The 21380-nt window shown below is 37.2% G+C and overlaps 1 protein-coding gene across 1 annotated transcript in view; it reads left to right on the top strand.

Moving 5' to 3' along the window:
- Window positions 1–21380, top strand: part of LY75 (lymphocyte antigen 75) — a 124329-nt gene that overhangs the window by 33279 nt on the left and 69670 nt on the right. The window contains exons 9-14 of the mRNA XM_049772864.1: window positions 9257–9367; window positions 10653–10741; window positions 10861–11030; window positions 13651–13853; window positions 16784–16926; window positions 20335–20416. Of these exons, the coding sequence (XP_049628821.1) occupies window positions 9257–9367; window positions 10653–10741; window positions 10861–11030; window positions 13651–13853; window positions 16784–16926; window positions 20335–20416 (798 nt within the window). The remainder of the gene's footprint in view (window positions 1–9256; window positions 9368–10652; window positions 10742–10860; window positions 11031–13650; window positions 13854–16783; window positions 16927–20334; window positions 20417–21380) is intronic.

Below are 21380 nucleotides of genomic sequence, written 5' to 3'. Positions count from 1 at the left end.
CTTCACAAACACCCTCTTTTGACCCTTGCACTCCTCAGTATGCCCCTAGACATCACCCATGATCTTTTTTGTCTTTCTCTTACTTCTGCACTTTTGCTGCATCTATAAATATTCTACAAACTATACCTTTTTTACTAAATGCCATATTAAAATGGTTGACTGTTACGTGAGTTTTTAACTTTTTATTACTTTGCTTGGGATATTTTTGTTTAAGAAAAAATATTTGATAATTAATGGGAGGGATACAATATTAAATAAACAAACCACTTCCTTTTTTAAAACTATCTGCTCTCTTGTTGGCCAGATAATAAAATACTTTTAGACTAGTCCATAGTATGAAGCTTGCCACAAAGAGTAGTTTGAGTGCAGTTAGGGTAGGGAAAGGTCTGCTATGACAATGATAGTTGGAGCTGATAACTCTGGATAAGAACAGAGTGCTCAAAGGAGATAAAGTGATATGCAGGGTACCTCTTCACTAACAATAGTACAAACTTCAGTGTCAAAAAGGAAAGACAGACAGACAGACAGACAGAGAGAGAGAGAGAGAGAGAGAGAGAGAGAGAGAGATGGAAGAGGGAGGGAGAGAGGGAGAGAGGGGGGAGGGAAATGCCTGCCCCATAGATAGAGGTGGGGATAACTGAGGACATTGCTGGCAGAAAAAATGCACACTGGTGAAGGGTGGTGTATATTCTACGGCAGAAACTCAATCATGAACAATTTTGTAACCATGAAGCTTAAAAAAATAATTATAAAATAATAAAATTCCTTTAGACCTTAAATTCTTTTTTTTTTTTTTGGAGATATTCTATTTTTTTAATCTTTATTTAAACACCGTGATTACAAACATGACTGTAGTTGGGTTTTAGTCACAAAAAGAACACCCCACTTCACCAGTGCAACATTCCCACCACCAATGCACCCCATATCCCTTCACCCATACTCCCTGCCTGTCTTGAGACAGGCATTTTACTTCTCTCACTCATTAACATTGTCATGGTACTTGTTTTGTTTTTTTTTTTTTAATTTTTTTTTATTTAAACACCTTGATTACATACATGATTGTGTTTGGGTTTCAGTCATAAAAGGAACACCACCCATCACCAGTGCAACATTCCCATCACCCAAGTCCCAAATCTCCCTCCTCCCCACCCAACCCCCGCCTGTACCCTAAACAGGCTCTACATTTCCCTCATACATTCTCAATATTAGGACAGTTCAAAATGTAGTTATTTCTCTAACTAAACTCATCACTCTTTGTGGTGAGCTTCCTGAGGTGAGCTGGAACTTCCAGCTCTTTTCTCTTTTGTGTCTGAAAATTATTATTACCAGGGTGTCTTTCATTTGTCTTAAAACCCATAGATGAGTGAGACCATTCTGCGTTTTTCTCTCTCTCTCTGACTTATTTCACTCAGCATAATAGATTCCATGTACATCCATGTATAGGAAAATTTCATGACTTCATCTCTCCTGACAGCTGCATAATATTCCATTGTGTATATGTACCACAGTTTCTTTAGCCATTCGTCTGTTGAAGGGCATCTTGGTTGTTTCCAGAGTCTTGCTATGGTAAATAGAGCTGCAATGAATATAGGTGTAAGAAAGGGGTTTTTGTATTGTATTTTTGTGTTCCTAGGGTATATTCCTAGGAGTGGTATAGCTGGATCGTATGGGAGCTCGATTTCCAGTTTTTGGAGGAATCTCCATATCGCTTTCCATAAAGGTTGAACTAGACAGCATTCCCACCAGCAGTGGATAAGAGTTCCTTTCTCTCCACATCCCCGCCAACACTGTTTATTCTCATTCTTTGTGATGTGTGCCATTCTCTGGGGTGTGAGGTGGTATCTCATCGTTGTTTTGATTTGCATCTCCCTGATGATTAGTGATGTGGAACATTTTTTCATGTGTCTTTTGGCCATGCGTATTTCTTCTTTGTCAAAGTGTCTGTTCATTTCTTCTCCCCATTTTTTGATGGGGTTAGATGTTTTTTTCTTGTAAAGTTCTGTCAGTGCCTTGTATATTTTGGAGATTAGCCCCTTATCTGATGGGTATTGGGTGAATAGTTTCTCCCACTCAGTGGGTGGCTCTTGTATCCTGGGCACTATTTCCTTTGAGGTGCAGAAGCTTCTCAGCTTAATATATTCCCATCTGTTAATCTCTGCTTTCACTTGCTTGGAGAGTGCAGTTTCCTCCTTGAAGATGCCTGTAATGTCCTGGAGTGTTTTGCCTATGTGCTGTTCTATATATCTTATGGTTTGGGGGCTGATATCGAGGTCTTTAATCCATTTGGATTTTACCTTTGTACATGATGTTAGCTGGGGGTCTAAGTTTAATTTTTTGCAAGTGGCTATCCAATTGTGCCAACACCACTTGTTGAAGAGGCTTTCCCTGCTCCATTTAGGATTTCCTGCTCCTTTATCAAAAATTAGATGGTTGTATCTCTGGGGAACATTTTCTGAGTATTCAAGCCTATTCCACTGATCTGAGGACCTATCCTTATTCCAATACCATGCTGTTTTGATAACTGTTGCTTTGTAGTACAGTTTAAAGTTGGGAAAAGTAATTCCTCCCATATTCTTTTTCCCAATGATTGCTTTAGCTATTCGAGGGTGTTTATTGTTCCAAATGAATTTCAAAAGTGTCTGATCCACTTCTTTGAAGAATGTCATGGGTATCTTTAGAGGGATGGCATTAAATCTGTATAATGCCTTGGGGAGTATTGACATTTTGATGATGTTAATCCTGCCAATCCATGAGCAGGGTATGTGTTTCCATTTCCGTGTGTCCTCTCTTATTTCTTGGAGCAGAGTTTTATAGTTTTCTTTGTATAGGTCCTTCACATATTTAGTCAAGTTGATTCCAAGATATTTGAGTTTGTGTGGTACTATTGTGAATGGGGTTGTTTTCTTAATGTCCATTTCATCCTTATTACTATTGGTATATAGAAAGGCCATTGATTTTTGTGTGTTAATTTTGTAGCCTGCCACCTTGCTATATGAGTCTATTGTTTCTAGAAGCTTTTTGATAGAGTCTTTAGGGTTTTCTAAGTAGAGTATCATGTCATCTGCAAACAGTGAGAGCTTGACTTCTTCCTTTCCTATCTGGATTCCCTTGATATCCTTTTCTTGCCTAATCGCTATAGCAAGTACTTCCAGTGCTATGTTGAATAGGAGTGGTGAGAGAGGACAGCCTTGTCTTGTGCCAGAATTTAGAGGGAAGGCTTTCAGTTTTTCTCCATTGAGGATAATATTTGCCACTGGCTTGTGGTAGATGGCCTTCACTATATTGAGAAAGGTTCCCTCCATTCCCATCTTGCTGAGAGTTTTGATCAAGAATGGGTGTTGGACCTTATCAAATGCTTTCTCTGCATCTATTGATATGATCATGTGGTTTTTATTTTTCTTGTTATTGATGTTGTGTATTATGTTGATAGATTTACGGATGTTAAACCAGCCTTGCATTCCTGGGATGAAACCTACTTGATCGTAGTGGATGATCTTCTTAACGAGGCATTGAATCCTATTTGCCAGGATTTTGTTGAGGATCTTTGCATCTGCATTCATCAGTGATATTGGTCTGTAATTTTCTTTTTTGGTAGCGTCTCTGTCTGGTTTAGGTATCAAGGTGATGTTGGCTTCATAAAAGCTATTTGGAAGTGTTTCTGTTTGTTCAATTTCATGAAAGAGTCTTGCCAAGATTGGCAGTAGTTCCTCTTGGAAAGTTTGATAGAATTCATTAGTGAATCCATCTGGACCTGGGCTTTTGTTTTTCGGCAGACATTTGATTACTGTTTTAATTTCATCAATGGTGATGGGGGTGTTTAGATATGCTACATCCTCTTCCTTCAACCTTGGAAGATTATAAGAGTCCAAGAATTTATCCATTTCTTCCAGGTTCTCATTTTTAGTGGCGTAGAGTTTTTCAAAGTAGTTTCTGATTACCCTTTGAATCTCTGTCATATCAGTAGTGATCTCTCCTTTTTCATTCCTGATACGAGTTATCAAGTTTCTCTCTCTCTCTTTCTTTGTTAGGTTTGCCAGTGGTCTATCAATCTTGTTTATTTTTTCAAAGAACCAACTTCTGCTTTCATTGATCTTTCGGATTGTTTTTTGAGTTTCCACTTCGTTAATTTCTGCTCTCAGCTTTGTTATTTCCTTCTGTCTTCCTATTCTTGGGTCCTTTTGTTGAGCATTTTCTAGTTCTATTAGCTGTGTCATTAAGCTACTCAGGTAAGCTCCTTCTTCCTTCCTGATGTGTGCTTGCAAAGCTATAAATTTTCCTCTCAGTACTGCTTTTGCTGTGTCCCATAAGTTCTGAGAGTTTGTGTCTTAATTGTCATTTGTTTCCAGGAACCTTTTTATTTCCTCCTTGATTTCATCTCAGACCCACTGGTTATTGAGCATGAGGCTGTTTAACTTCCAGGTGTTAAAGTGTTTCTTCTGAGTCCCTTTGGAGTTCACAAATAATTTCAGAGCCTTGTGGTCAGCGAAGGTATTCTGCAAAATTTCTATCCTCTTGATCTTATGGAGGTATGTTTTATGTGCCAGCATGTAGTCTATCCTGGAGAATGTCCCATGTACATTGGAGAAGAATGTGTATCCAGGTTTCTGGGGATGGAGTGTCCTATATATATCCACTAGGCCTCTTTCTTCCATTTCTCTCCTCAGGTCTAGTATATTCTTGTTGGGTTTCAGTCTGGTTGACCTGTCCAGTGTTGACAAAGCCGTGTTAAGGTCCCCCACAATTATTGTGTTGTTGTTGATATTATTTTTCAGATTTGTCAACAGTTGTATTAAATATTTTGCTGGCCCCTCATTCGGTGCATATATGTTTAGGAGAGTGAATTCTTCCTGCTCTACATACCCCTTGATTAATATAAAATGTCCGTCTTTGTCCCTTACAACCTTCCTGAGTATAAAGTTTGCATTATCTGATATTAGTATGGCCACTCCAGCTTTTTTATGGGTGTTGTTTGCTTGGATAACTTTTCTCCAGCCTTTTATTTTGAGTCTATGTTTGTTCTGACTATTCAGGTGCGTTTCTTGTAGGCAGCAGAAGGTTGGATTGAGTTTTTTGATCCATTTAGCCACTCTGTGTCTCTTAACTGGTGCATTTAGTCCATTGACGTTGAGAGAAAGAATTGTCCTGGGATTTAACGCCATCTTTATTTCAAAATTTGGTGTGTCTTTTGGGTAGTCTTGTCTTAGATTAGGTCTTTCAGTTTTTCTCTTAAGACTGGTTTTGTGTCTGTGAAGTTTCTGAGCTGTTTTTTGTCTGTGAAACCATGTATTCTTCCATCAAACCGGAAAGTGAGTTTTGCTGGGTATAGTATTCTGGGTGAAGCATTCATTTCATTCAGTCTTGTCACAATATCCCACCACTGCTTTCTGGCATTGAGCGTTTCTGGTGACAGGTCTGCTGTAAATCTCAGGGAGCCTTGCTTGAACATGATTTCCCCTTTTGATCTTGCTGTTCTCAGAATTCTATCTCTATCTGTGGGATTTGTCATTGTGACTAGGATGTGTCTTGGGGTGGTTTTTCTGGGGTCTCTTTTGGTTGGTACTCTTCGGGCATGCAGGATTTGATCACATATATTCTTTAGCTCTGGAAGTTTCTCTTTAATGATGTTCTTGACCATTGATTCTTCCTGGAAATTTTCTTCCTGGGTCTCTGGGACTCCAATGATTCTTAAGTTGTTTCTGTTGATCTTATCATAGACTTCTATTTTCGTCTGTTCCCATTCTTTGACTAATTTTTCCATTGTCTGCTCATTTGCTTTAAGTTTTTTGTCCAATCTCTCCTGCTGTATGGAATTGTTATGTATCTCATCTTCCACAGCACCAAGTCTATTCTCAGCTTCTGATACCCTGTCCCAGAGCTTATCCATTTTGTCATTCACTTCGTTTACTGACTTTTTCAGTCCTGTTAGTTGACATGTTATTTCAGTTTGGAGTTTTGTCATTTCTGCCTTCATATTTTCTTGGTTCTTATTAGTGTTCTGTTCAACTCGATCCATGGTTTCTTGGAGTCTGTTGAGCACCTTCCATATTGCTAGTCTAAAGTCCTTATCTGAGAGGTTGATTAGTTGTTCAGTCATTATCTGGTCCTCAGAATTGTCATCTTCATTCTCTATGTCTGATGCTGGCCTGCGTTGTTTCCCCATTGTCACACTTGTATTGTGCGTTTTTCTACGTGTTGTGGTGGTATTCATTGTCTATATGATGTAGGCAGCACACTCCTCTGGCTCCTCCCTTTCTGGATGGGCTGACTTGCCTCTAAGGGAGGGGAGTCCTCCGTGGATGAAGCCTCACACTGGGTCAAATCTTAGGCCCGAGCATGCAACAGAGAAGACAGTCCAGAGAGAAATGTTTGCTTCTGTGATATAGCGCCGTTCTTAGTGTGATTTTTCCTTCTTGTTGCAATGGAGTTCTTTCCTTAGAAAGAGTTCGCTACGCGGCCGTGCTCCTCTGAGCCTCTTTTTGCCCCACTCGCAAGAGTTTCACGCAAGAGGACAGTAGACAGACATAGACAGGTCACACTCACAGTCTTTCACAGCTGAGCCCCACTGGGCCGGTGTACTTTCCCCGCCTGGTGTCACACACAGGGAGCAGACCTTAAATTCTTATGCCAGTTTAATAAACTGGCATAGTCTCAGGACTGTCAGTATAAAGTTTAGTTCATATCCTCCCACCTTCTGAATTAATGTACTTATTTTTATAAAAATAATACATCTTTGAGAAGTGGGAAATATGTATTTTGGGGTTTTTTTTGAGGGGGTCACACCCAGAGGCACTCAGAGGTTACTCCTGGCTCCTGGATCTGCACTCAGAAATCTTTCCTGGCAGGCTCGGGGGACAATATGGGATGCTGAGATTCAAACCACCATCTGTCCTGGGTTGGCCACGTACAAGGCAAACACCCTACCGATGTGCAATCTGTCTAGTCACCAAGGGAAAAATATTTTTATTTAAAAATTAGTTCTAGAGAAGGGGATATGGCTCAGTTGTAGAACACATACCTCATATGTATGAGGCCAGAAACAAATGTCTAACTTTTTTTCAGAGACCATTTCATTCCTGTGGAATGATTAAACATTTAATAAGTAAGCTTTAGTTAAGAACCCAGAATAAAGCCCAATGTTCAATGTTTAGCATTGCATAGACCCTGAGCTTTTCTAGGAGTGACCCCTGAATACAAGTACCCTCTATGCACTACCAAGCATACCGCAAAAAGAACTTATAAACTTCTCTAATTTATTTTGCTAGTATCACCTTTCTAGGAAATTTTAATTGATTAGAAAGATTAGAAGGAACCAATTGTGTTACCCAAACTTATACAGAAACTTAAAAGGAAGCAATAAATGTATATTTATGTATTTTTGAATTTGTGCATTTTATAAGATTTAAAAGATGAATTTAATAGTAGACTAAATCTAGAACTCTATTGAAAAATATTCAAGATGACATTAAAAAAGTATTTTTTAATCTTTGATTTATAAAAAAAATTGTACTTTAAGCAGTGCCACAATTACCATGTCCCTTTTTTTTAGAAAAAAAATGTACATTTTTTTCTTTAAAATTTTGTTTTAGGGGCCCGGAGAGATAGCACAGCGGCGTTTGCCTTGCAAGCAGCCGATCCAGGACCAAAGGTGGTTGGTTCGAATCCCGGTGTCCCATATGGTCCCCCGTGCCTGCCAGGAGCTATTTCTGAGCAGACAGCCAGGAGTAACCCCTGAGCACCCAAAAACCAAAAAAAAAAAAAATTTGTTTTAGGCATCATGTGGTTTAAAAAACTGTTAATGGCCGGGTCTTATGCATTAAACATCCCAGTACATCCTCCACCAGATGTCTACCTCCCTCCACCATTATCCTAATGTCCCCCCACTTCACACACACAGAGATACATAAAGGTAGAAATGAGATCCACAGGCAAAAGTGAACTGATAGCATTCCGGTGTTCAAAACCGACCTCTACAAAAATTTACCTGTTAAAAAAATTTTTTTTAATTTGGTACCACACCTAACAGTGTTCAAGCCTTACTCCTGGCTCTGTGCTCAGTGATCACTTCTGGAGGTGCTTAGGATTGAAATGAGGTCAGCTATCTGCAAGACAAGTGCCTTTCCTCCTGTACTATGCTCCGGTCCCATGACCTATAACATTTTAATTTGCAGTAATAAAGTGAGTTAGTCAATTAAGCAAAATGTATGTGAAGTAACACATTTGAAGGAGAGAGTTTTTAATTCTATATTGAAATTTATTTAGAGGAGATTTTTTTTATTCTAGACTTACACAAGAGTCCCTCTCACCATCATTATTTTATACATGAGGAAACTGAGGCAAGGAGATTTGTTGATGTGCCAAAGATAAAAGTATTTTCATGTTTGAAAGACAACTTTCTACTGAAGTAACATCACATCCTAACATTATTTGTTTCAGTTGTATAGCATTATATATTAACAACTACTATACTGCATACATATAGTTTACATCTAAGTCCTGAATTAATCCTACTTTAATCATTTAATAAGTTTAATCATTATTACTTTCTCCTAAGTTCTGTAGCAAATCATGTGCTCTTTTCTTATTCAGTTAATTCATTAATTTTTATGTACCATATATAAGTGAAAGAATATAGTATTTTTTTCTTCCTCTGACTTACTTTACTAAGCATAGTTCCCTGCAGATCTGTCCAAAGAGCAAATTTCATCTTCTTCTTATGCACATTGTTAAACTGTAGGTGAACTTTTGCCATATCTTATGGGGGAAAAACTAGAAAACAGGCAACTGCTTCTGAAACATATTTTCTCTTGTTTTTCTCTTATGTATATTTTGATGGTTTTAGTTGATAATTATCATAAGAAAACTGACTCTATTGCACTGTGACCTTTGGATGATGCTGAAATAACAGACTATGAGCCGGCATTTTGTGGGCCGATAGGAGCCCACACTTCTAGGACTTTATTTTTAGATTTTATCCTGCATTTGTATTAATTCTCCTACTTTACTTTTTGTACTCCTTGTCTTTCCCTCTTCTCTTAGATTAATTCTCTTAGATTTTATCCTGCATTTGTATTAATTCTCCTACTTTACTTTTTGTACTCCTTGTCTTTCCCTCTTCCCTTCATACTTTTCTATCCTCAAAATTCTGTGGAAAAAAAAAACTTGATTTAATATAAGTTAACCTTCATTTCTAAATATAAGGCAGGAAATGTTTCATTTCTAAATATAAGGCAGGAAATGTTTTCTATATTTTTAAAAGCTAGGTCAATGGAAAGTTCAGTCATGCGAAGATAAACTTAAATATGTATGTAAGAAGAAGGGAGAAAAAATAAATGAAACTGATTCTGAGAAGATATGTCCTCCAGATGAGGTATGTAAAATCCATGCATAAATTTATCTAATGAGAATTGTATCTTCTTAGGGTTGGTAATAGAGACTTAAAATTGAGTTCAGATTTGGATAACAATTTTCTAACTTGTTTGGTTACAAAAGAGCAGGCTTGAGGGGTGTAAGCTATAGTATATTGACATTCTGATAGAAGATAAGAACTTATTTTGGGGGGCCACACCCAGTGACAGGGGTTTCTCCTGGCTATTCACTCAGAAATCGCTCCCAGCTTGGGAGACTATATGGACACAGGGGATTGAACTGCAGTCCATCCTAGGCTAGCACCGGCAAGGCAAAATACCTTATCACTCTGCGCCACCATTCTGGCCTGTAAAGATAAGAACTTTCACTGGACCAGAGCCCTACTACAATGGGTAAAGCACATGCTTTGCACACAGCCAACCCAGATTTGATTCCTGGCATCCCATATATTTCTATGGTTTGTGAGCCCACCAGGAGTGTCGAGTTACAAAGCAATGAGTAACCCCTGAAAGTACTTTCAGGAGTGAGTGGTCACCAAATAAAACAAAACAAAGTTTCTGGTTATAAATTTTCTCAAAAATGTACATGATTGTTGTCTCAATGCTGAAATATTGAATTATTCCACTTTTATTATACCTATTCAAAAATAATAACTCGGGGGCTGGAGCTGTAGTACAGCAAGAGCCGACCCAGGTTCAAACCCCAGCATCATATATGATTTCTGAGCCTGCTAGGAGTAATTTCTGAGCGCAGAGCCAGGAGTAATCCCTGAGTGCAGCTGGTTGTGGCCCCAAAACAAACAGAAAAATAATGCAGTTAACATGGGGTCAGAGTGATAGCACAGTGGTAGGGCATTTGGCTTGCACTCAGACAACCCTGTAAGGTCCCCCAAGCCTGCCAGAAGCAATTTTTGAGCACAGAGCCAAGAGTAATCCCTGAGTGCTACCAGATGTGGTCCAAAAACCAAAATAAAAAAATGCAATTAACAACTGTTATTATGATGAGCTAGGTACTGAGGACAAAAAACGTGAAGACAATGTTTGTCTTATACAGATTTGTAGTATTATGGAGGTGTTTGATGAAGATGTATCCCACTCTTGCCATTATGAACATTGTGGATGCATTTGCAGACCATGTCCTTATTTTCTGCAAGTTAGAAAATGTTAGCTATGTACCAGAGCTTTTTATGTCAGAAGAACATCAGTCTGTAAGATAGTTTTACATTGTTGGGTTTTTGTTTTGTTTTGTTTTGTTTTGTTTTTTGTTTTTTGTTTTTTCTGAGTTAGGGCTGGAAAAAGCATGGAGAAACCTGTTACAAGATTTATAAGGATGAGGTCCCTTTTGGAACCAACTGTAATCTGACTATAACTAGCAGGTATGACCATCAATAAAGATGTTCTAATGAACTATTTGATCTGAGTTCCTTTGCTAAATAAACTTTCTAAGATGAAAAGATACATCTTCAGCTTATATAGTAATTTGACTGTTTTATAGATTTGAGCAAGAATTCTTGAATGATATGATTAAAAAATATACTAAATCTCAAAATAAATACTTCTGGACTGGCCTGAGAGATAAAGATTCACTTGGGGAGTATAGTTGGTCAAGTGTTGGTGGAAGAAAGCGGGCTGTCACCTTTTCCAACTGGAATTTTCTTGAGCCAGGTAAGAACCTTAGCTTTATCATAGAATACAGTTACTTGTGAAGTACAGCATTCCTCCCAAATTACCTTTGAAATGTGATGATCTTCAATATTCCTACCTATGGAACCATAAATAGAAGCTCTGACTTTTCTTTCCTGAAAAATCCTTGGAAATAACATAAGAGAGCTGGAAAACTTATTTATTTATTTATTTACTTATTTGGTTTTAATTTTTGGTCCACACCCCGTGGTGCTCAGAGATTACTTCTGGCTCTGCACTCAGAAATCGCTCCCGGAAGGCTCAGGGAGCATATGGGATGCCAGGGATCGAACCTGGGTCTGTTCCTGGTCGTACGCATGCACTCTACCGCTCTACCACTGTGCTATCACTCTGGCCCAAAAATAATTTTAACAATTATCTTTTAATACCCAGAGCTAGAACATTAATATAAGATCTTTTTTTATGTGTCACAAACAAAATCTAAATGTGTTTTTTTGGGGAGTTTTGTTATGTTTTGGTTTTTGGACCACACCCGGTGACACTCAGGGTTACTCCTGGCTATGTGCTCAGAAATTACTCCTGGCTTGGGGGACCAGATAGGAATTCGGGGATCGAATTGAGGTCTGTCCTGGGTCAGCCGCGTGCAAGGCTAAGGCCCTACCATCTCGCTATCACTTTGGCCCCTCTAGATGTAAAGTGCTTTATTATTTGATCATGCTATTTAATAACTTCTTTCTACAAAATCAAATGTTCTCAAAGAATGAGAATTAAAGTAGCCATATATAATATGTATTATATATTCTAAAACACAGTTCTCAACTTACTTAACCAGCCAAAATCACTGACCATAATTACTCGGAATTATCATGTTTGAGACAGAAAAGATCTTAGAAGTACTTTATGATTTTAAGGTTGTGAAAACAGAGGCCTTACAAGGTGATTTGATAGAAATGATCTAATTGTCCTATCAGCAAAATTCAAAAATTCTAATTTCTAATCCGGTACTTTTTATTTCTTAAAATTCAGAAGTTGGAATATTTGAGTTTAATACTTTTAAATGACCACAGAATTTGTAATGCAAGACCATCTCTTTGAAAGTGAGAGGCATTGACAATAAAATGTACTCTTTATTTATGCAAGGTGAAGGATATAAATATTAATCCTAGTTAATTAGTATCTTAAATTATAATATTGTCGGGCTAGAGAGATAGTACAGCAATTAAATTGCTTGTCTTGCACAATGGTCCAAATCCCATTACTGCATATGGGTCCCTGAGCATTGCCAGTAGTGATCCATATGCTCAATACTATAGATAGTCTCTGTGAAACACAGGGTATATCCAAATATTTTAATATGTAACACACATGAAATTTCTTTCACCGTAAAGTCATTGTCATATTCTTCCTCAATAAGTTCAGTGGTTAAATAATAACTTTGGAAGTAGCTACAGTGGCTATTCCCTCTGTCATGTAGCTAGAAAGACTATCTTTAAAGTTTCTTTAGAGTATTTTCTCCCTTCTTCAGTCATCTCCATCTATCTAAGGTAAGTCATTGGTAAGTGTAAAATGGAGGAGGTCACACATTTATTCATGGCAGCACTGCACTTTTTTTCCCTTTTTCTCTTGAAAAAGACTTTCTGGATAGTTCTTTTTCTTTTTGGGTACAAGTTATCCTCATTATTGTGCAATGTATGTGATTCTTACATCTATACTAGTCAGCTTGATGCAATTGAAGAGGGAACTTGGAATTTTTTCTGGCAAATCTGGGTTCAGGTCCTAGGTCTACTTGTTTATTAACTGTGCTCATCAGCAGTTTACTTTCCTACATCTGGAAAATGGATCTGATTATACAGTTCTATGTTGTTGTGACTAATTAAAATTCTGACCACAATGAAATAAATTGTAAATAATGTATGTTATTACCTCCTTTTGCACCAGCCTTTCTTTGCATCATAAAGTTAAAGTTTCATTTTAGGATCTTTCTAAAATTGTTCAAAATTCTTCAAAAAATAATAAATAAATATAAAATTATTCAAAATTGTTATAATAGAGGAATCTAGTGAGATTTCATGAATAGCATAGTAATTGAGAGCACTGTTTTCAACCAGGGGCCATATAGCCCACCTCTGGATGCCCAGGATATTCTAAATGGGCACAGGTTAATAACTTCATATATGTGGACTCATGATACAAGACAAAAAGGGACAATTGATAAAGCAAGAATCATCAGTTAAGGAACAAATTAGGAAGAAGGCATAGTTGGGAAAAGATCAAAAAACACTTGTGTAGAGTACAATTTTGGGTACAGATGTCCTGGATCCCAGTCCTGAGTCAGGCACTTCTATTTACCTTGTAGAATTCACTAATGTTCAGTATTCAGTATGATGGTAAAACTATCTCATTAGGTTTGATGTGTCAATTATTTGAATCTTAGCATAGAATCTAGCAAGAAGTAATGACATCCACATATTACCATTAATGGTCATCATCATTTTTATGAGCAACACATTTTCCTCCATTTTTTTTCCTGTTTCTTCACCTCACCTTGGCTCAATAAAAGGATAGGGGATACTTATATCTTTAACTTTGAGCTTTCATCTTACAATGTAACTTTAAAATAAAATTTTCAATTGAACCCCAGCTTTTCCAGGTGGTTGTGTGGCTATGTCTTCTGAAAGGTCCCTTGGGAAGTGGGAGGTAAAGGACTGCAATAGCTTCAGAGCACTTTCAATTTGCAAGAAAATAAGTGGACCCACTGAGACTGAAGAAGCAGCTCCAAAACCCAAAGTCTTACACTGTTCTGAAGGCTGGCATAGTCTATCTTCGAGTTCTTTTTGTTATAAGGTAAAGTAATGGTCTCATTCAGTCCCTGGATGAAATTATCTGTCTTCTGCTCAGTCCAGTATCTTTTGCAAATTATATTCTTCCCCAGAACTATCCCCGAAATATTTGGGCACAGAGTACTTGTAGGTACATTCTTTAGCCTGTGGTACATAACAAACAGCTTATCATAACAAATCACATAAAATTTGTGTTTGTTTTTATTTTGGATTTTTGGGGGTCCATACTCAGTGACACTCAGGAGTTATTCCTGGATCTTCACTCAGAAATTACTCCCGGCAGGCTCAAGAAACAACCTGGGATGCTAGGGAACAAACCCAGGTCTGCTGTGTGTGAGGGAAATGTCCTATCAGGTATGCTATTGTTCCAGCCTCACATTTTTTTGGTGAAATTGGTGAGCTGCGTGTTATGCTTACACTTGATTTATGGTTCTCATATCCTTCTCATTCTGGATGTCAAAGGAAGAGTTCTATCACATTTTATAATGTAAAAAAGTTTATTTTAGGATCTATATCAGTCACCTCTTTCCCAAACAAATCATTAGAAACTTCCTCAAAATCCAGTGGCAGTAACAACAAACATTTTGTATTAACACATTTTAGGAATCGAGGGTTTAATTGATCTAATTAAGTATTCAACTTTTACTTTTTAACTGCAAGTTTACTGTGTTATGCACCAGGCTAGGAGTTGAGGTATTCTGTCCTTCAGTCTTCTACTAACTAATTATCTAGAAGGGTTTTTTTTCTTCTCATAGTTAATCACTGAATTAGAGGCAAGGCCAAGTAACAAGCACATCCTAATCCTCTTTATCTCTATATCCTTATTTTTTTGGTTTTTGGGTCACACCTGGAGATGCTCAGGGATTACTCCTGGTTCTGCATTCAGAAATCGCCCCTGGCAGCTCAGGGGACCATATGGGATAATGAGATTCGAACCACAGTTGGTCCTGGGTTGGCCACTTGCAAGGCAAACACCCTGCTGCTGTGCTCTCTCTCCAGCCCCACTCTATATTCTATTGATTGCAACAAGTCACATGGCTGAGCCATTAGTTAAGGTACAGGATGCCCATCAGGATGCCATGGTAAGATTGTATAAATGTATAGATGCCATGTTCATATACATGTATATATGTGTGTATTTATACATATAGTATATGCTTATACACATATATATAAATATGTATATGTATACATATAAACAAACATATGTATACATATACATATATTTACCTATATACATATATACATGTGTATTTATACATATACACATATATTTAAAGTAACCTAAAGAATCAGGACCACTGATTCAACCTACTATCGTGTCATCTGCTCTTTTTCACTTGAAATGGTTCCTTTGGCATTAAATCAGTCATTACCAATGAAAGAAACAGTTCAATGTAACAAGTTTTGTTTTACTATATCTACCAAGGTTTGCACACCAGTACATCCATCCTATTCTTTGATTTTTCTTCTTCATAAAATTGTCCTGTACTTGTGCAGACCTTGGTATATTGTGTTCAGAATTGTATTGTTACCATATTTCTTTGTGGAAAATTTCAATCGTAGAGCATTCCTGTGTATCCTTTGCAGGCCCCCTCCTGTTACCCCATCTCTATTCATTTTCTCTCTCCATTTTTTAAGAACACAGGAGAGAGGGACATAATATTAATACAGCAGTAGGCTATTTCTGTGCATATGGCCAACCTGAGACAGACCTGGGTTTGAACCTGGCATCCTATATGGTCCCCCGAGCCTGCCAGGAGCGATTTCTGAGCACAGAGCCAGGAGTAACCCCTGAGTGCCACCAGATATGGCCCAAAAATCAAACAAAAGAATGAAGGAAGGGAGGAAGGGAGGGAGGAAGGAAGGAAGGAAGGAAGGAAGGAAGGAAGGAAGGAAGGAAGGAAGGAAGGAAGGAAGGAAGGAAGGAAGGAAGGAAGGAAGGAAGGAAGGAGGGAGGGAGGGAGGGAGGGAGGGAGGGAGGGAGGGAGGGAGGGAGAGAAGAAGAAAGAAAGAAAGAAAGAAAGAAAGAAAGAAAGAAAGAAAGAAAGAAAGAAAGAAGAAAGAAAGAAAGAAAGAAAGAAAGAAAGAAAGAAAGAAAGAAAGAGAGGGAGGGAGGGAGGGAGGAAGGGAGGGAGGGAGGGAGGGAAGGAGAAAGAGAGAACAAAGAAAGAAAGAAAGAAAGAAAGAAAGAAAGAAAGAAAGAAAGAAAGAAAGAAAGAAAGAAAGAAAGAAAGAAAGAAAGAAAGAAAGAAAGAAAGAAAGAGGGAGGGAGGGAGGGAGGGAGGAGGGGTGGAGGGAGGGAGGGAGGGAGAGAAGAAAGAAAGAAAGAAAGAAAGAAAGAAAGAAAGAAGAAAGAAAGAAAGAAAGAAAGAAAGAAAGAAAGAAAGAAAGAAGAAGAGAAAGAGAAGAGAGAAGAGAGAAAGAGAGAAAGAAAGAAAGAGAGAAAGAGAGAAAGAAAGAAAGAAAGAAAGAAAGAAAGAAAAGAAAGAAATAAAGGAAGTAAAAAGGGAAGAAAGAAAGAAATGAAGGAAGGAAGGACAGAAAGAAAGACAGAAAGAAAGAAGAAAGAAAGAAAGAAAGAAAGAAAGAAAGAAAGAAAGAAAGAAAGAAAGAAAGAAAGAAAGAAAGAAAGAAAGAAAGAAAGAAAGAAAGAAAGAAAGAAAGAAAGAAAGAAAGAAAGAAAGAGAAGAGACAAAAGATTCCCATTCTGACTGAGGAAAGCCATCCCTCTGACAATGCATTCAGCACCTATTGTACCCTTCAGTTGAATCTAGCAATAAGAAATCTCTGAGTCCCAATCTAACGTACATTTATGTATCTCTGTATTATGTCTATAAGAATCCATTTCAGAAGCTACACAGCAGATGGTAACTTTCAAATTATGGCTACTTTATGATGATCAGAAAAAAATTAGTATTCTATTTTGTTAAGTTATTTCACACAGAAAGAATTGTAAGAAAGAGGAACTGGGAAGAAGCTGAAAGATTCTGCCAAGCACTTGGAGCACACCTACCCAGCTTTAGTCATGTGGATGAAATTAAGGAATTTCTTCACTTTTTAACGGATCAGTTCAGGTAATACTTTCAGAATGAGATTATCTATGCTAATTTTTATGTTATCTCAAATCCCAACTCAGTAAAAACATAGTTAAAATTTAATGTAAAAACCTTTTCATTTGGGGCTGGAGCTGTAGCACAGCAAGTAGGGTGTTTGCCTTGCACACGGCTGACCTAGTTTCAATACCTGGCACCCCATATGATTTTCCAAGCCTGCCAGGAGTATTTTTTTTGGGTCACACCCGGCAGTGCTCAGGGGTTACTCCTGGCTCCATGCTCAGAAATTGCTCCTGGCAGGCACGGGGGACCATATGGGACACCGGGATTCGAACCAACCACCTTTGGTCCTGGATCGGCTGCTTGCAAGACAAACGCCACTGTGCTATCTCTCCGGGCCCAAGAGTACTTTTTGAGTACAGAGCCAGAAGTAATTCTTGAGTGCTTCTGAATGTGGCCAAAATTTTACCCAAAATAAAAACCTTTTCTTTTATTATTCCTATAATATAGTTTATTGAAAAAAATTCTTAATTTTTTTCTAATCAGAAAGTTAATATGTACTGATTTTTTAAACCAGAAACCACAAAGAAAAATTAATTCTCTTTAACTCTTCCACTTATAGGACCATACTTTATTTGTACTCTTATCCTAGCAACTAACACAAGGTCATATGAAGCAAACTGTATTGTCTGCATAATACATACTCCTATAATCAAAAAATTGTTTGCCCACCTTAGGAAAAGAACACTCTTATCATAAAAACTAGCACTTTATTATACTTTAAAGGAAGGAAGGAACATTATTTATATTATAAAAACAATTCTAGGGGCCAGAGCAGTGGTGCAGCAGTAGGGTGTTTGCCTTGCAAGCGGTTTGACCTAAGACAGGCAACAGTGATCCCCTGGCGTCCCCTATGCTCCCCCAAGCCAGGAGCAATTATTTTATCTTAAAGTAATAAGATTAAGTGTATTCTTTAATGAACTAGCAAATGTTTTTTAATACTTCTTAATATTATTAAAGTTGCATATTTTTATATGACATATATTCTACTGGGCTTTGAGATAAGGATTAATTTTACTTTTGAATCTCATATTTTCTCTAATATATGTCATATTTATGAACATGCAACATATGTATTATGTTTCAATATATATTTTTTCATAAATTCATTAGAAAGTTACATTTTTAAGTAAAGTGACTTATTAAGGCCTAAAGGTATTACTCATTTGCAAATATTTTACAAGTGGATTAGAGAAAACTCTTTAGTGGCTATATCACTTACTTATACTGGATATATGTTATTGAAAACTTAGATTTAACTTTAATCCTGAGGAGAAGGGAGCACTTAAATGTATGTCCTGTCTTTAAAGTTATGGTTATATTATATTTTATAATGCTTATTCTTCTATCAGCCAGTCTGAATAGCTGTGCATGTTAAACACTCAGGTTATGGCTTTAAAGAATCATTAGCTAACCTTTGAAGACTCTGCCCTACCAATCTCACAAAAATTTTTATAGTTCTGGATGTGGTTTTGAAATTATGTTTATGGGAAACCATTGTTAATGATGCTATAAATCACAGTGCCTCAATCACTAAAATAAAAAATATATGCAAAATTTAGTTCTTTTGTCCTGGGTTGGCCTCATGCAAGACAAACACCCTACCACTGTGCTATCTCTCTGGCCCCCTAAAATTTAGTTCTTTTGATGTTTTCCCAAATGTTTTATATTTTTATACATGTATGTATATATACATATCTATACCTGGTTTTCCCAAATAGTTTATTTGCCAATTAAAGATGAAATTAGGTCTTATATTTTTCTTTATCAGTATTTTACTTAACTCGATACTTTGCATGTAAAATAAATGATTATGAGTGTTAAATATTATCACCTAAGTAATTAATTATAATCACTTAGTTATATTTTATAGAATAATCCAGACATTTTTTAATTTAGATAGTACTAAAATACTTGTTTACTACAATCTTGATGGGTAGTAGAAATTATTTTTTAAATTGTTTAATAAAATATTAGCATTATTGTATTTGTTTACTTTTAAAAACATTGTCTAATAGCTATATAGTAAATAGCTTTGAAATAATCATCTGCTATTTTACCCTAGTGCATTCAAAGTAGAATGGCTTCTGCCATTTATATAAGAAAGTAACATGATAAGGATGTGACTCGGTAGTACTATCCATTCCTTACATATATAAGGACCCGGGTTTGATTGCCAGGATCTCTCAAAGTAGTAACAACTTAAAATTAATACATTTTACATTTAGGGTTTGATTTCATTTCAGATGTCATTTATAGTTTAAAACTTTTTCTCAATGTGCTGGGACACTGTTTTGCAGGTTATACCCTGGGGTTTCATTCCAGGCATAGTGTTGTATCCCAGAGGCCTCACATCAGGTGTAGCCCCCAAAGCACCACTAAATTATAGCCACACACACACACACATACACACATACACACATACAAAAATCCTGTGACAACATTATTATTTTTGTTTTTGTGTATTACCTTGTGATAATCAGGGCTGATTCCTGGCTCTGCATTTAGGGATCACTCCAAGTGGACTTGAGTGCCATATGGAGTGCTGGGGATCTGGCCTGGGTGTTCATCCTACCCACTGTATGTAACCCAGCCCTGACACACTTTTTTGACTGTGAAGGCAGTTCCAGCAGTATTTGAGGTACCATGTATGTAGGGATCAAACTCAGGGCTTCTGCATGTAAAGTATGTGCTCCTGTCAGTGGTGCAAGCTGTAAGGCATCTGCCTTGTGCGCGCTAACCTAGGATGGATCATGGTTGGATCTCCGGCATCCCATATGGTCCCCCAAGCCAGGAGTGATTTCTGAGCTTATAGCCAGGAATAACCCCTGAGTGTCACCGGTTGTGCTTCCCCCCCACAGTTATCTTTCTAAATGAGTGACAAAGCTTTTAGAATAAACTTGTCTTAAGAATTTAACATGTAGGGGCCAGAGCCATAACACAGCAGGTAGGGCATTTGTCTTCCACACAGCCAACCTGGGTTGTATCCCTGGTATCCTGTATGGTTTCCCCAATGCCGCCAGGAGTGACCTCTGATCATAGAGCCAGGAATAACTTCTGAGCACCACTAGGTGTGGCTCCAGAAAAACAATTTAACATGTAAATGGTTAATATTTTTGCCAAATGCCATGCTTAAGAATATTTTTTAACACTTTCTTTGATTCTGAGCACACCCAACTTACACTTTGCTCTGAACACAGGGTTCACCCTTGGCATGATTGGAGGGCCATATGGGATGCTGGGGTCAAACTCATATTAGCTAAATGCAAAACAAACACCTTACCCATTGTACTGGATCCCTATCTTTTTTTATGGGAGGAAAAGTCTGCTCTTACTGATTTCTAAATCCATTTAACACTTTCTTTATAGTAACCCACGTTGGATTTGGATAGGTTTGAATAAAAGGAGCCCAGATTTACAAGGATCATGGCAATGGAGTGATTATACACCTGTAAGTTTAAATATTTTTGTTTGGATTAGTGTGGAAGTTTTGTTTTTTTAATAATTTGTCTCAGTAATTTTTCTCAATAATTAATAAGTTGATTGTTAAGAAATACAGCCACATGCCATCTAACTATTAAAATTGCATTTTTTGGGGCCGGCGAGATAGTATGGAGGTAAGGCATTTGCCTTCCATGCAGAAGGACGATGGTTCAAATCCCAGTATCCCATATAGTCCCCTGTGCCTGCCAGGGGCAATTCTGAGCATAGAGCCAGGAGTAACCTCTGAGTGCTACTGGGTGTGACCAAAAACCAAAAAAATAAAAAAGAAAAAAGAAAAAAAAAAATAAAATGGCATTCTTTTTATGGAAATAGTAATCAACAATTTTGTAAATCATAGTAAATAAATAAAAAATAAATTTAATTAAAAATAGAAACCATATCTATGGTTTCTATATTCTCTGAAAATATAGAAATAATTTATTTTTAATAAGGAAACAATCATTTTTCTTATACCACTTGCTTTTTAAAAAAACACTCATTTTTCAGTATCTAAGATATGTTCATATGAAAAAAGAAAGTATCTATTATTTAGCAGAAATAAAACATGTTTTTAAAATCTTTAAAAAAATGTTTAAAAATCTTGAAATCTTTAAAATCTTTAAAAAGTCTTTAAATATACTCGGGCCAGAGAGATAGCACAGCAGTGTTTGCCTTGTAAGCAGCTAACCCAGGACCTAAGGTGGTTGGTTCAAATCCAGGCAATCTCATATGGTCCCCAGTGCCTGCCTAGGGCTATTTTCTGAGAAGATAGCCAGAAGTAATCCCTGAGCACCCACCGGATGCTGCCCAAAAACAAACAAGCAAAAAAACAAAAAAAAAAAGGAGAATAAAATGAAACTTTAAAAAAAAGTAAGTCTTTAAATACTATTTCAAATGCTTAAATTATCTTATGGGTAGATTTTAGGTAAATC

The sequence above is a fragment of the Suncus etruscus genome, chromosome 5 (genome assembly GCF_024139225.1).
Source record: "Suncus etruscus isolate mSunEtr1 chromosome 5, mSunEtr1.pri.cur, whole genome shotgun sequence".
NCBI classification, from domain to species: Eukaryota; Metazoa; Chordata; class Mammalia; order Eulipotyphla; family Soricidae; genus Suncus; species Suncus etruscus.
Note: the sequence above shows the minus strand (reverse complement) of the source record. Positions and strands in the feature narration are given on the sequence as shown.